Raw genomic sequence first — 15342 nt, forward strand, 5'->3', positions numbered from 1 at the left:
GGCGGCGGCGGCGGCGGGGGGGGAGAGGCGGCTGAGGGGCAACATCGGGGCGGCGGGAGCCGGGGTCAGCCGGGGGAGCTGCTGCCAGAGGGGGCAGAAGGCAAAGCCCTGGCCTGGGGAGGAGGGTGTTACAGTTTGTACCGATGGGATGAGCCATCCGCCGTGTTTGCAAAAATAGGGGGGGCAGCAGGGTGACCAGATGTCCTGATCGGATGGGGACAGGCCCGAGATTTGGAGCCGTTGCTTATACAGGCACCTACCCCGCTCCCCCATCTAGCTGGCCAGCCTAGGGGGCAGCGGGGCGTTTTTATTTCTCCCTCGCGGGTCAGCCCGTCTCAGCACCCACGTCCCAGGGCTGGGCTCTTACAGGCACAGGGCATCCCCATGTCCAGACAGGGCAGCTCTTCCCTAGTGCAGGGGCGGCTCTATCACATGCAGCTCGTTTACCATTCAAGCGCAGCCCCCTTGCTCCCCTGTTCCCCATCTACCAGATTGGGGGGAGCTCAGGACCTCTGCCTCGCAGCGGGGCGGTGGGGTAGGGACTTCTGCCCAGCAGGGAGGAGGGGGGTCTCTGGGCTTCAGCCCTACAGGATGCGCCTTCTGGGGTTCGGTGCTGCAGCAGGAGTGGGGCTGAAGCCCTGTCAGGTGCCTCCTGCAGGGCTAATGCCCCAGCCCCCGGCAGCTGTGCCCCAGCTCTCAAACTTCTGCAGGTTGTCATATGTGACTCTGGGGGCCAGTAAGTTTGGCCACCCCGTGATATACGGTGCAGAGGTGCTACAGGAGCCTGAGAACAGAGAGGATGTCCAGATTATTGGACATCAGGAGTGAACTGATGGCCCCACTGAGCTGAGTGAACTGGAGCCATGTGCCTCCCCCTGCCCCTTTTGTCATGGGGAGGCACCTTTGCATTGATGCATCACCTCACAGAGCCAGACAACTCAGAAGGGGGAGAGACAGCAGGGAACTAGAGACTTCCCTCGGGAGATCCGGAATAAGGGTGCAGCAAGAGTCCGGACTGCAGGAGAGATTCTGCTCGTAGCAGCTATCCCAGACCTGAGAGGATTTGGAGGATAACGGATGAGGCATTTGACCATATGCCCAGTGAAGAAGGAGAGCTGGGTCACCTATACTAACCACCTTTTTGTGGAGGGGACATAGAATCATAGGACTGGAAGGGACCTCGAGAGGTCATCTAGTCCAGTCCCCTGCACTCATGGCAGGAATAAATATTATCTAGACCATCCCTGACAGGTGTTTGTCTAACCTGCTCTTAAAAATGTCCAATGATGGAGATTCCACAACCTCCCTAGGCAGTTTATTCCAGTGCTTAACCACTCTGACCGTTAGGAAGTTTATATATATGCTAGCCTGCCCCTGGAAATTTCCACTACATGCATCTGACGAAGTGGGTATTCACCCACGAAAGCTCATGCTCCAAAACGTCTGTTAGTCTATAAGGTGCCACAGGATTCTCTGCTGCTTTTACAGATCCAGACTAACACGGCTACTGCTCTGATACTTCCTAGGCAGTTCCTATTTTGTATGTGGGATATAAACACCTTTCCCCTCCCTTGGAGAGGATAGAGACATTATAAGCCCTGAGCCAAAAGTATGCCACTCACAGGCTACCAGAGGTGGGGTGAAGATCTTTTCTTTTGTGGGGATGTTGGACTATACACATTTGGTTTAGACTCTGTCAATCCAGAACTCAACTCAGAACCGGCTGGTGGGCCAAGGCCTCAGATCCCCATCACTGGGCTCGGTTGATCCCATCCCTCCTATTATCCCCATTTGATCTACTATATGGGAAACAGACCCACAGGATCCTAGATTTCCTCCACAAGCCATGGGAAGAGCCAGGCCCAGGAACAACCAACATGGTAACTATGTGTTCTGTTTGAGGGAAAACTTAGAGACACTGTGGGCTTTCTTGACAGAGAACCTGCTGAAATCTCACTAGAACCAGGAATGGGCCTGCAATAAAGGGGCCAGGATGTGAAAATTTAACCTCAATGATAGGATTTGTTGTTGCTGCCAACCTTGAAGTCAAAACTGGAGGGTAGGTGGCAAGGATCCTGCAAGGTTGTAAAAAGGACAAGGGCAGTTGATTTTGAAATCCACTGTCCAGGGAAGAGAAAATAGATCTTTACCTTCCCTTGGTGTTCTTAGCATTGAAAGAACGAACCCACCTAGCCTACCATCATGTGGCTACCGAGCCGGGGGGAAAGGTCCCGAGAATCTATGACCCCTTTGTCAGAAGTTGTAGGAAATGGTCCACCAGAAACGGCTTGCCTTTTTGGACCTTGGGGAAAAAAACCTGAGATTCTCACCTAATCATATGACTCCAGGAGCTGGGACTTTAAAAAAAATACCCCAAATATATCAACACTCCCAATAAAGTTACAAGAATTGGCAACACAGTCCATTCAGGTTTTTGCTGTACACTAAAGAAGCCAAAGGGTGGCACTGGCCACTGAACTCCATAACTCATCACAGGGACTAGCAAGGATGCAGCTTCCTGGGCAGTGGCAGATTAATGCACAAGCCCTGGCCAATCTGGGGACCCCCACGGAGTGCCAGAACCTGGGTAGAAGCTGGGCTCCACTGGTGCTAGAACTGTGGCCCTGCCCCCTGCTCTTCCTCTTCCCTATGAGGCCCCATCCCCTGGCCAGGCTGGAAGCTGGAGCCGAGCAGTGGTATGAGCTGCCCAGGGAGCCCAGGCCACTGTGGGGAGCCTTGGACCCTCCACCTGTCCTGGGCAGAGGCCAGGGGGCCCAAGAGCAGCCCCCAGCCTGTGCCCCCACCCCCTGGGGCATGCCGGGGTGGGGATTCCAGGCCAGCCTCCTGCCCTCACCCTGGGGCCTACGGACATCCTCTGCGGGGAGAGGAGGCCCTGCCCCGTCCTGGGAGGTAGTGCGGAGCCTGTCACCTGCAGCAAGGACCTGGGCAGGGAGGGCTCCTCTGGCACAGCTCCCGCTGCTACTTGCTCAGCCTCAGGGGCTGCGGCACTCTACCCAGGCTTGCTCCGTGTCTGCACCAGGCTCCTGCTGCCGGAGATAGGCTGCCCCCACTGCCCCCTGGGCTTTGTGCCTGAAGTAGCAACCACGGGCGGCTCCACTCCTGTCGCTTCTGACCCGAGGCTTGGCAGTTTGGGGGGGCAACATGCCGAAACTATGCCTATGCCGCCGCTGCGCCATGCCTGCCCGAGGGTACTACGCCCATGTTAAGTGGATGAGGGCATGGCTCCCCCTGGTTCTGGTGCCCCAGGCCCCCAGGGTGTGGGGAGCCCAAATATTCTTTGTGCCCAGGGCCCCAATAAATCTTAATCCACCTCTGTTCCTGGGGCAACAATTGCAGCACGGCTTCATAAGAAAATCACGGTGATGGCAGTCCATTTTCATGGAGTTAACTGGCCCTCACCCACTCTTGTGTTGGCTCTCTCCTGCCCCCAGCTGACACCCCAAAGGATGATTTGCTACACTGCACTTCTGCTGAGCTCCGGCTGCTATCAGAGCTGCCTTTGCATGTCCCTTTAAGAAACTTGAAATCTTTTCCCCCTGACAGTCAAACCCAGAGCTCGGTAGCCTGGCTGCTCTTTGAGCATTAGGTGTCGCTGCAGGCTTTCTGGCTGGCACTGACTTTCAGAAAAAGTTCAGTCAAATTAGGGCTCAAATCCACCAGGGTCTTAGCACCTTCTGGTAAAGTGCTGAGTTGCCCTTAATTCCCAATGACATTGGTGAGTGAACTCGGGACACTCTTCCGGATCAAGCTCTAAGGTAAGTAACATATTGACACCTGACATCCTGCTTCAGGCTGCAGCTTTTGGATGCTAGTCTAAAGGTCCCAGGTTACCTCCCTTGGAATCAGATACATTGGAGAGGGAACAGACCTATTTGATGCTCTAGGGGGAATTTTCCCCCTATACAGAGAGCCATGACAAGGCCAACACCCCACTTGCGTCCTACTTAAAGCCTCAAAATAGGGATTAGTCTTGTGCTAACCTGCTGGGGAAGGAGGGGGGCCGGGAAGAGCATGTACCAATGTTGCTAAAGACAAGCATGGCAGATACAGGTCATTGTTATATTTATTTTTGGTAGTTTCTTCTGCCTTGGACTTTCTTTATAGGGGGTTGGTGGGAAGGCGGTGTGGCCTAGTGAAGAGCACTGGACTGGGACTCAGGAGCCCTGTGTTCCTGGCTCTGCCACTTATTGGTTGGGTGACATTGGGCAGCTCACTTGACCTCTGTGCCTCAGTTTCCCCACGTGTAAAATGGGGATAATGATTCTGACCTCTTTTATAAAGTGCTTTGAGAGCTATGGAGGAAAAAGTGCTGTATAAGAGCTAGGGATTGTTATAATAGGAGCTGTGTCTTTAAGAACAGGGTGTGGCAGACAGAGTGTGTTTGAGATTTTGAGCAGTGTGTGGGAGATTTTCCAACCTGTACAGAAAGCAGGAGAGTGTGCCTGAGTTCCGGAAAGATCAGAACTTGATTTAATAAACTCACCTTTCCAGAAAGTAACTTTATTCTCAGTGGTGTCACATTAGCACTTATGGGGAATTGGCTGCTTCAGGGCACTGCTAATGAGCTACAGAGCTTTTCACCTGCAGCCACTAGGATGAACCATGCCAGTTTAACTAGGAATTGAAAAGAATTTGCCACTCTGCTTTGCTCTTGACTGTAAACTCTTCAAGGCAGGGACTGTCTCTCCATTTAAGTTTGTGCAGCACCTTGGACAATGGGGCTTCGATCTTGACTGTCTCCTTTAATGGGAGCTCCTGGTCAAAAAAATTTTTCCAATAAAAACTTTTTTCATCAGAAAATAAGAGTTTCATTAAATGAAATTTGTTGACATTAAAAAAAAATGTTGGGGGGGAAACTTGACATTTTTCAAAATGAGAAATTTAATTTTTACTTTCCATTGGAGGGTGGGGGAGATGAGTAGGGGTTTTAAAAGGGGCAGCAGAGGGAAGGAAACCCTCATAATTAAAAATTATATCTTTACTCTTTTCCCCTCGAATAATAAACCTGTCTCCACGGGGAATATAATCCCATTTTTTCAACCAGATCTAATTTGTAGTAACACCTTTAGAATGCAGCGTGATATAATATTTTCCAGGTGATGTGTACATACGTTTTAAAGATATGTCACACGTGAAAGAAACTGCGCTCTGCTGGATGGGCTCAGAACTGCTTGACAGTGCATTGTTACATTGCTAACAGTTAATGGCGATTTTTCTTTACCCTGAATGGTAGGAATTTGTGCTACAGCAGCAGGAGGTCTATAGGCGCATGGAGCAACATGAGGTGAATGGAGGTGGGAAGGATGCGTCACTGTGGTTTTTGAACCAAATTGCAGTTGTAGGAAGTCTCCCAGCCCAGTGGTAGATGTAAATGAGTGTTTGGGCTAGAACTGGTGTCCTGAGACACCACAGAGCTCCTTGCTGAGTGGGTCAGGCTTCTCCCTGGAGGTACCAAGCCTCAGGGTGTTCAATGAGGCCCATGTCCAAGTGGATTGATACTTCTGGCTCATCCCAGGAATTCATGGTTGCTGTGGTGACCATGGGCCTGGCCTGGGTGGTTTCTGACTCAGCTCACCTAGCTGGTTCCATGCTGGATCTAGTTATTTGTGATGGGGTTGGAAGAAAGGGAGACATGACCGGGGTGGAGCATCACCTCCTGTGAATTGTGGTGGGACCTTTCCTACAGGGCTGAAGGGCCTGTTTGAATGATCTGGTCTTGGAGGCTGAGGGAGCATCAGGGAATCCAGAGGTCTGAGGAACCAACTCACTTTTTATGAGTTACTTGGATCAGAGATCAGGGCCCCGTTGTGCGAGGCACTGTGGAAAATCAGCAGGCAGATCACCCTTTCAGTGGTTTAGCTGGCCGACGTTACTGTCTTTTGTTCTTTACCAGTGATACCATGGCCCCTTGTGACGAAGTGGGTGATCTGCTTGTTTTATCCTTGTTTTCCAATGGTTTGCATGCAGAAGGGGATGAGACTCAGTTTCCCTGAGTGTTACTTGTTTAACAAGGTGAGGGAGAGAGAGTTTGTTGTTACAAGGACCGGAGAGGGAATTTGGGACCCCAGCCGACAGCCTGGAGGATGGATACCCCAGTGACTGGTGACCTGACGACCCGGAGACCCAGCTCAGGAGTCACAGCCAGTTCTGGCCAGTGGAAGGATAATGGTCTGTGGAGGGCCCTAGTGACCTGACCAGCTGGTTCCAGCCAGAGGGGGCCAGAGGACAGGAGGAGAGGAGGCCCAGGCCACCTGGTTTATGACCCTGTTTAAGGCAACCCAGTTTACGACCCTGTTTACCTGGAGAGAAAACAATAGACAGAGGTGGGGCTTGGGGCCGGTGATATCAAATGCCCAGCTGGGAAGCAGTGGGGCTCTGGGCTGGAGAGGGGAAGCAGGCAGAGCCCACCTGGATGCAGGGAGACTGGGAAGTGCTGTGCTGAGAGAGGCCAGGCCTGAGGCCCTGAGAGTTTCCTGTGCTGTGTTCAAAGCTTAATAAACCCTCCTGTTTTACGCTGACTGAGAGTCACTCCAGTCTAGAGAACAGGGTTGCATCAACCCCTTCGGGAGGGTGGAGGCCCTGGGGGTCCAGAGCGAGTGGACTCCCTGCTGGGGCCCACCGCAAGAAACAGGTGTGCTAAGGCTGAGAGGTGCGGCTCCAGGTGGTGGAGGAGCCTGACTCCGGGAGACAGTGGACTCCCAGGGAGGGCTGTCTCACTGAAAGGGGCATCCCCCCACGGACCACACGGGGCCAAGAGTGGGCACGATCTCTGAGTCCGTGATACCCCAACCACCGCTTCAGCTGGCTTCCCTCTTACGGGTCATCCTGGTTTGTAGATGAAACGAGAAAGAAAATGGCTAGTGCACCAGTGATGGGAAATCACAGCCTGAATCTGACTGAATGTATGAACCATCTGCCAAGGTGGTGCAGTCTGAGCCCCATCAGCCACAGGCTCCAATCCCCCTGTGAGCCACTCAGTCACATCTTTGCTTGGAAGAAAATATCGCCTCCCAGTTCCCATCCCTTTGTAGCTCTTTTGAAATAGACTAGCTTTTATTATGGGCAAATGTGAAGCAAATAAATAAATTACAGCGTCCAAAAAGCGGGGCTATGTCTATAAATAATACAAGAGTCGTGTTATTTACAATGTTCTGGTTCAAAAAGAGGCACAATAAATTATCCTGAGCATTTGGAGCCGACTGCCAGGCAGCCAGCTGCTTTAATATCCTGGAGCAGTCCTGACTGGGCTTCAGCAAACACAGGAAACAGCAAACACCCGTGGCGGCAAGCCACGGTACTGAGCATTTGGGTGCTAAGAGTGCCCTTCGCAGCTGGCAATGTGAACTCAAAGCACACCTCAGACAATGAAATAGAAAAGGAATTGAGCCTCAGCTGTCCTCAACCGTCACAAACCCAGTTTGCTCTCCTGTTAAAAATACAATTGCTGGCTCTATTGTGAGATACTGGGCAAAACCACCAGATGCTGTTTCCTCTGACATAATGCAAAGATGGAAGACACAACAGAGCAACTACAGCTGGAGTAATAATGAGTGTTTGCGTGTGGCTGGGGGTGGGGGTAAGACCGTGCTTGGTATAAAGATGGAGTTTGAAATCTAAAGCAAAACTTGTATAATGGGCCGAAGCAAAATCCCACATCCAAACACTGCCCTATGGAGAGAGGTAACTGAAAGCTAGGCCCAGATTTTGCCACTTGACCGCACCTCTGCACGGTAAAGGTAGTGCAATATGTGTGATGGGGTGAGGTCTTTGATCTGGACTTTGCAGGCCAGGAGAGAGGCAAAAATGTACAAATCCTTATTGCAGCGATGCAGGAGGGCTGCCTGGAGGCACTTTCATTCTAAGCCCTAGGCGCTTACAGCTTTCAGAAAACTTGGACTGCAAATGTTTATCTTTAGGGCCTGATCCTGCAGTCTTACATTGACCTGGAAGGCCTGAGTCTCTTCTCATGTCTCTTATGATAACTCCATGGCAGATAATAGGCTTACACCGGTGGAGGATCAGTGTAAATAAGATCAGAATCAGTATATAGGGAAGCAGCGGCTCTCCCATTGAAATCAATGAGAACTGTGCTTGTGGCAGTACCAAGCCCTCAATTATGGGCAGCTGAGCTTTTTTCTCCTTAGTTTGGTCAGATCCCCTTTACTTTATTGCAAATTTTAGAGGAGCATTTTTTGTGCAGATTTGAACTTCAAACCTGACATGGAAATAAAATGAACTAGGGAGGCTACTAGGGAAAAAGTCATGAGTCTGATTCTCTTAGCACTTTCCCTGCCCAGGGCTACTCAGCAGCACCAGGGGACTCATAAATCACAACTGCACTGCGTTTACATGCACTGATGTCTGGATCTGGATTTGAACTCTATGACTGCCCCCTTCTCTCATATCTAATTTTAACCCCAGTCTTTCTGCTGGAAAGGGGCCATGCTTTGTGGCATTTCAACAGAGAAAAGAAAGACTTGTGGGTTGTCTGGTTTTGCACACTGTGGCCCTGTCATGGAAGCTGCCCATGTGCAACTAGGGTGACCAGATGTTCTGATTTTATAGGGACAGTCCCGATATTTGAGGCTTTTTCCTATATAGGCTCCTATTACCCCTCCCTCAACTGTCCCGATTTTTCACACTTGCTATCTGGTCAGCCTATGTGCAACTGACCTGATAAGCAGCAGGCCCTGGGTGTCTAGTATGAGGTTGCCAGACAATGGGTGTTGCATATCACAGACACATCCTAGGCAGTGCCAGGTCAGTTCGGTATCATCAGCATTCAGATAAAGAGCTTGATCTATTTATCCGGCTGGAGAAGGGCATGTGTGGAGCAGCTGCTTAACTCCCTGGTAGCTTCATCAGTCAGTCTTTTCCTTGGGCATAGCTGTAAACCCCCACTAGTTCCATTGCAAGAGCAACGTCTGCAGCAGGGAATTCTCAAGCCATTTAGACCTCCACATCCACCGTGTCTTCCTCGTTGTTCTCGAGGTCCATCGAGTCTGTAGGAAGAGCCTGCGTCCCTCCAAACTGTGCCAGCTTTGCTTTCTTCTGCTCCAGGCTTTGCTTCCTCCATTTGATCCTCCGGTTCTGGAACCAGACTTTCACCTAGGAGAGATTCAGCACAACGGGCAATGAAAACCACTCGCTCTGGGCCAAGGCTTGGGGGCATTACAGCCCTGACCCAGCAAGTCTTTGAACTGCACTAAAAGACTGTCAGCAGGGCCCGATCCTGTAATCCCTCCACAGGCAAGTCTCCTTGACTCCTGGAGTTTGACCTGCAGAAGGACTTGGTGCTAAGAGGCTCTTGCCAACATGGGCCATGAGGATTATTAATAATAGTTATAAATAAAGCAGTGGCTCCTTTCTTTTGAGGCTTTCAAAGCACTTTACAGACATTTACCTAAGCCTGCCAACTGCCCAGCGAGGTTGGTAAGTGGTATTGTCCCTGAGTTACAGATGGGGAAACTGAGTAACGTGGCAGTCATGCCATCTGCACACAGACAATAGTGAAATGGATCACAAGAGTCCTGACTCCCCAACTCTGTCTGAACGCAGCTGTCCCTAAGCAGCCCCATGTACCAGCCACCTCAGCATGAAGGGGGTGATTAGACTGGTTAGAAAAGGCCCGATCCTGCTCCCGATGAGGTCAATGGCAAAGCTCCCTCTGGGTCATCCAACCAGGAACAGCAATCATCAGTGAAAGCAGGAGAAGAGCTCGGGGACAGTGCTGCTGGCTTGGTAGGGTGGGGCCCACTCCTAGGCCTTCTTTAAAGTGACACAAATCAGCGATCATGGAAAGAGTCCCCAGTTCCCAGAGGTCTTTGTGCCCCTCAGCCCCCATGATGGTCGCATGCACAGTGACAAAAATCAAGAATCATAGAAACTAGAGATGGAAAATGAGCTCATCTAGTCCACCTTCTCCAGCTAATGCAGAACTGATCCTTGCAGTACAATAGGAATAGCCAGGCTGCATCAAACCAGTGGCCCACCTACTCCAGTCTCCTGTCTCCAGCTGTGGCCAGTATCCGCTGCTGCAGAGGAACGATGGCCCCATTTTGACAATTGCACAGTAATCTTCCCATACAGGAAGAGTCTTTCTACAACACTTTGGCTGGCTTGGGTCCTCAACCAGGAGCATCTCTACCCCAAATACATCCATTAAGGAGGCTAAAAATGCATCAGTGGAGGTTGTTATTATTCAGGCAAATTTCTAACCTTATTTTGCCTCCTGCCTCAGTGATATCTTATATGATAGGGCCACAGGATAACTATGCATCATGATTTGCTTGTGCTTTGTCTCATCTAGTTTTAAATATTCCTAGTCAGGGGATTTCCCTTGGGACCTCACGGACCCTCCCCGTTTCTGGGGAGAATCAGTTCTTTATGACAGGATCTCCTCACACTATAACAGAGACAAAAGCCCTGAAACTTGCGAGGTGGCTCATCTCCTGCTGTCATTTCTGCCTGCAGTCCCAGGAAGGGACCATGCCTGGATCTCTGCCTGACCCCGGGGACCATGTAGAGATCCCAGATTGCTCATGGCCTCAGGGGAAGGGGTTAGATGTCCTACCTGGGTCTCTGTGAGGTGCAGGGTGGCCGCCAGATCCACCCGCTCCGTGCCTACCATGTATTGCTGTTTGAGGAATTCCTGCTCCAGCCGCTCCAGCTGCTCTGGTTTGAAGACTGTGCGGACCCTCTTCGTCTTACAGGGCCCCCTGGATCTCCAAGGAACAGAAGGCCCCAGCGAGACAGCTCCTACGCATCCAGACAACTCCAGACCTGCGAGCAAGGGGCAAGAGTCAGCAAGGCAAATGACAGAAACAGCCCGATTAGCCTTGCAGGAAATGCCTGACACACGTACAGAAAGAAAGCATCCGTCACAGCCCTTGTTAACTCTCCTTACGGTGCGTGAATGTGTTTTATCTGCTCCAAACCCTGCTAGCTACGGCTGGGGCTGGTTTTGGAGCAGGGCTGATCTAGTCCACAGGGGCTAAGGAGGGATGGAAGAGCAGGAACAGTAATGCTCTGAGAAAGAAACAGCCTCTGCCAGCCAGTCTATCTGGGGAACCCTTCTGACAAAGGGCCGACCCTGGTCCCAAGGAAGTCAATGATTGCGTGAGGTGAGCCGGATTTGACCCGCTCCATGCATTGCTGATACTGGAAGTTCTTGTTCAGGGCTGGATCCAGCAAACACTATGATTCAGTGGGATTGCTTTAGAGTGAAGATAATAACGTGCTTATATACTGGGGAGCTGGATCGTAAATTCTCTATGGCAAGGTGTGTCTTGGGTCCTGCATGGTCCCATGTACATTGCTGGCATAACAATAGTTAGTATATTATTCTGAAGTGTCTGGTTGGTATAATTGTATGGAATTCTTAATAAAAAATCATCAGACTACACTAACTCAGGAACAGGCAACAGGGCTTCTCAGGCCCTGATCTGCCAACTCTTTCCCACCCGCTTCAAATTCTTACACAAAATAAATGCAGGGCTTGGGCCTGCAGCCTTAATCACATGAGTAAGTCTTACTTATGTGAGTCATCCCCTGACTTCAGGGATCCCCATAACCCAGGAAGGTTGCAGGATGGGGGCCTTCGCATAATGAATAAGTGGGAGTTTTCTGAATTTTGAACTCATCTCTCCTAAGTCTTGGATTGTTAGGATCCAAGGTGTTGGTTCTGCCCATGCTTTGGATCTGGGTTCCGATTTTGACCACCTCAGAGTGTGGAGGGCTGGAGGCCCAGGGTTTGCAGTCAGGCCCCTTGCTAATAAATAGTTACACTGGAAAGTCCTGATCCTGCCGTTGGATCTACATGTGTGGGTCCCTGTTCCCCTACTGAGCCCCACTGACTTTAGAGGGGCTCTGCAAACGCATAGGGATCCACCTGCATGGATCAGCCTGTGGGATCATGGTCCGATTGGATCATGGTAGGAGTTAAAAAGGTTTCCAAGTATCAAAATATAGTTATACAAACCACTGGGAACTTTGAAATGTTGATATTAAAATGTTTCTGACAATAAAAATAGGTAGAAAGTAATTATAAATTGTTAGAATTATAGGCCTTGATCCTGCAAATTCTTCTGTACATGCTTAACTTTATGCACAAGAGTAATCTCATTGGATCAATGGGATTACTCCAGTGCGTAAAGCTAACCAGATGTGTTATGTGTTTGCAAGATCAGGGCCGTAGTTTTAGTCATTAAGATATAATATTTGTAACTGTTATAGCTATAAAAACATGTTTGGAGAATGAAACTAATGTGTGATAGCTATTTAAAATATCTGGGTGTATAAACATTTATACAGTAGGGCCAGATTCTCTGCTGGTATAAATCAACGTTAGTTTGACTTGACTTGAAATCAGCCTATTTACACCAGAAGAGCTATCATATAATAACTAAATTATAATATTTATTATAGTAGGATTTGGAGTTAAATAATTTATAAAATCATTTTGCAAATTGCCCAAGCATACTGTCACCACCTAGCAATATAATTACAATTTAATATATAAATATATAGATATTAAACGGTCTAAAAGAAGAGAATAAGAATTTCATAACTACATTAAATAGTTTTAAAAGGCTTCTGAGCATAAACAAAACTTTTAGAATCTAAATCCTAAAAAACTCTAGGGCTCAAATCTTGGTTTCTTATGCAGGCAAAAATCTGCATTGATACAGATGGGTAGTTTTACCTCTGTTACCAACCATGGGATTGGCCCCTGCATGCTCTATGATAATAAATTTCAGTGGGCCATAGGGCACCATCTATTTTTAAGCAAAGCTACTCATTGAGATAAAGGGTTAATTTTGCATAAAAACCAATGATACCATATGGTTTGATGTAAATTCAGAGGAGACAGGAATATACACACACTGAACTAAAGTCTGCTTTCTGTTAGAGCAATCCAAGTCCATGGGTCTCTGGTTCTGCCCATGAAACCAAAATTAATTTGTCACTTTAAAAACAAAAATCTCTTTTTGCTCTAGGTGCATGTGCATTAAAAAGCCTCACAAACTTTGGGGTCAGATTCTGCAAACACGTGTGAGAGTAATTTTACTCAGATGAGTAGTTCCAACTGCAGCAAAGCTATTCGCACACAAATCTGCAGGATCAATCCCTAAGAAAATAAACCCCAAACCATGGACTCCCTTCACCCATCAGCTTCTCAGGATTAATAAGCATCAGCCCCTTTAACCCAGACACAGAAATAAATATTGGGAATTCTCTGTGCTCTCTCCTCTCTACCCCCTCCACCACCGCACACAGAAACTGAGCAGAGTCTGTAAACTTCAGGAAATTAAACTGAATTTCTGTCTGTGACTATATCAGTACCCACAACAAACTAGCTGGGGGCTAGGGTCCAAGATGCACCCTGGAAATCTTGAGATCCTAAAAGAATTTTAAAAATAAACCTTTTGGGTTTTCTACTAGTTTGGTTTAGTCCAGAAGAAGTCAAAGCTCAGAGAGTCACAGTTTGCTCCTGCCCAGTCCTGATGAGTCTGTATCTCTTGCCAAACTCCCTAAAGGATAAGGCAGAACGCTTGCCATCCTCCAGACGCCCTCTTACAGCTCCACAGACTTACCCAGACTCTTACAGCTTCCCCTTCTCGAGGTCCCTTCCAGTCCTATGATTCTGTGACACGCTGCGTATAAAAGTAATAACACCTAGTTCCTATACCAGGCATCTGCCACACACCCTCTACCCACACAGACATACAAACCAACCTCCACCAAGACAGATTAACCCCATGCCCAGACAGACACACACAAATACACTGGCAGAAATGGGTCAGAATCATCCACCCTCACCCAGCACAGTACACGCGCACACATACTGGAGGGAAATACCCTAAAGCTGAGAAAGACAGACACACACATGCACTCTATACACTATACACAACCCAGGTGTGCCTCACACATGCAGACATGCCACATACCTGTACACCCTTCATTCCTTCAAACATGTACACACATATCAGACAGCAACACCCCGTTCACAGATCCAGATTGAGAACCAGTAGCATATATCTTTTGTGTTGGGGGTTCCCTTTCACACAGCAAGACTCTGAGTGCGACCCCCCCATTATAAATTAAAAACACATTTTTTCATATTGAACACTATTATAAATGCTGGAGGCAAAGTGGGTGGAGGCTGACAGCTCATGACACCCATGTAATAACCTCGTGACCCCAAGTTTGAGAACCCCTGAGACAGACCACCCCTCCCACTCACACACTGACAGAAACACCGCAGACACATACACAAACCAGGCACAGACACCCCAGGCATGCGTACACCCCCATACACACTAGACAGAAACACCCTAGGAACAGACACATCCCTGCCTCCACTCACCCCCCCCGCAGAACACAGGCACCCTCCACCCACCCCTGTAGCCTTTCCAGCTTAAACAGTACTTACTGTCTTGCTTACAGGTGGGATAAGAGAAGAGGCAGCCCCTCTGCAGCCTGTGCTGCAGCTGCTGGTGCATCACCCCATAGTCTGGCTTATCCAGGTACATGGCTGGGTAGGGCATGAGGCCAATGGAGTAGGTGGCTGGGTAAATCCAGCTGTGCCACTCCAGAGGCAGCTTGGAGGACCACCTGGCAGAGGCTGCACCTTTCTTCTGGGGCTCTGGCTTGGAAAGGATAGCGTCAATGTTAAAAGCGGTCTTCCGAGGAGGCTGGGAAACATCTGGAGAAGCTGGGGGACCAGATGAGTCTGTTGCTGTTGCCAGGATGTTGCTGAGCAGACCAGGGAAGAACGGGCTCTGGAGCATGTTCAGACAGCAGATATGTGGCTGATGGTAAGGCTGGGACTTAGCCGCTTCCTTAGCCTGGGCTTGCTGTTTTCCAGATGCGGTGCAAGCTGCACTCTCCCAGCCCCGGCCTCAGCCTGCTGGCTGGCTGGCTCTTTATACAGAGGAAGGGCCCAAGGTGGCTTTATATCGAGGGCTTCCCCTGTGAAGTGTAAATAAGACATTAATATGCAAAGCAGGCTGCAGCTGGGTGGAGAAAGGAGAGGCTGTTCCAAGCCTGATGCTCTGCTGGGTGCCTGCTGGACAGGGGTGTCTCTGGGCTGGGACAGGCAGGGGACAGCCTAGACTGGCCTATGACAAGGGCCAGGTCTGCTTGGAATGATCAAATTGGAATGGGAAGGGAGGTCTCACATCACACACAAATATACACACACACAACATGCACCTAAAAGCCCCCCCACAAATATACACAATATAAATACAAGCGTAGACACATACACCATACACAACACATGCATACACACAACACCGAGATAACAAAAGTACAGAG

General features: G+C 49.5%; 1 protein-coding gene across 1 annotated transcript; it reads right to left on the minus strand.

Moving 5' to 3' along the window:
* Positions 1-8970: 8970 nt before the first annotated feature.
* Positions 8971-14871, minus strand: LOC116816004 (homeobox protein not2-like). Its single transcript, XM_032764870.2, has 3 exons — positions 14456-14871; positions 10595-10803; positions 8971-9129 (listed from the first exon to the last, which is right to left on the minus strand). Exons 1-3 carry the CDS (start codon positions 14811-14813, stop codon positions 8971-8973), a joined length of 726 nt encoding a protein of 241 aa, XP_032620761.1. The 5' UTR covers positions 14814-14871.
* Between the last annotated feature and the right edge of the window lie 471 nt (positions 14872-15342).

This window comes from Chelonoidis abingdonii, chromosome 5, assembly GCF_003597395.2.
Source record: "Chelonoidis abingdonii isolate Lonesome George chromosome 5, CheloAbing_2.0, whole genome shotgun sequence".
Taxonomy (NCBI): Eukaryota; Metazoa; Chordata; order Testudines; family Testudinidae; genus Chelonoidis; species Chelonoidis abingdonii.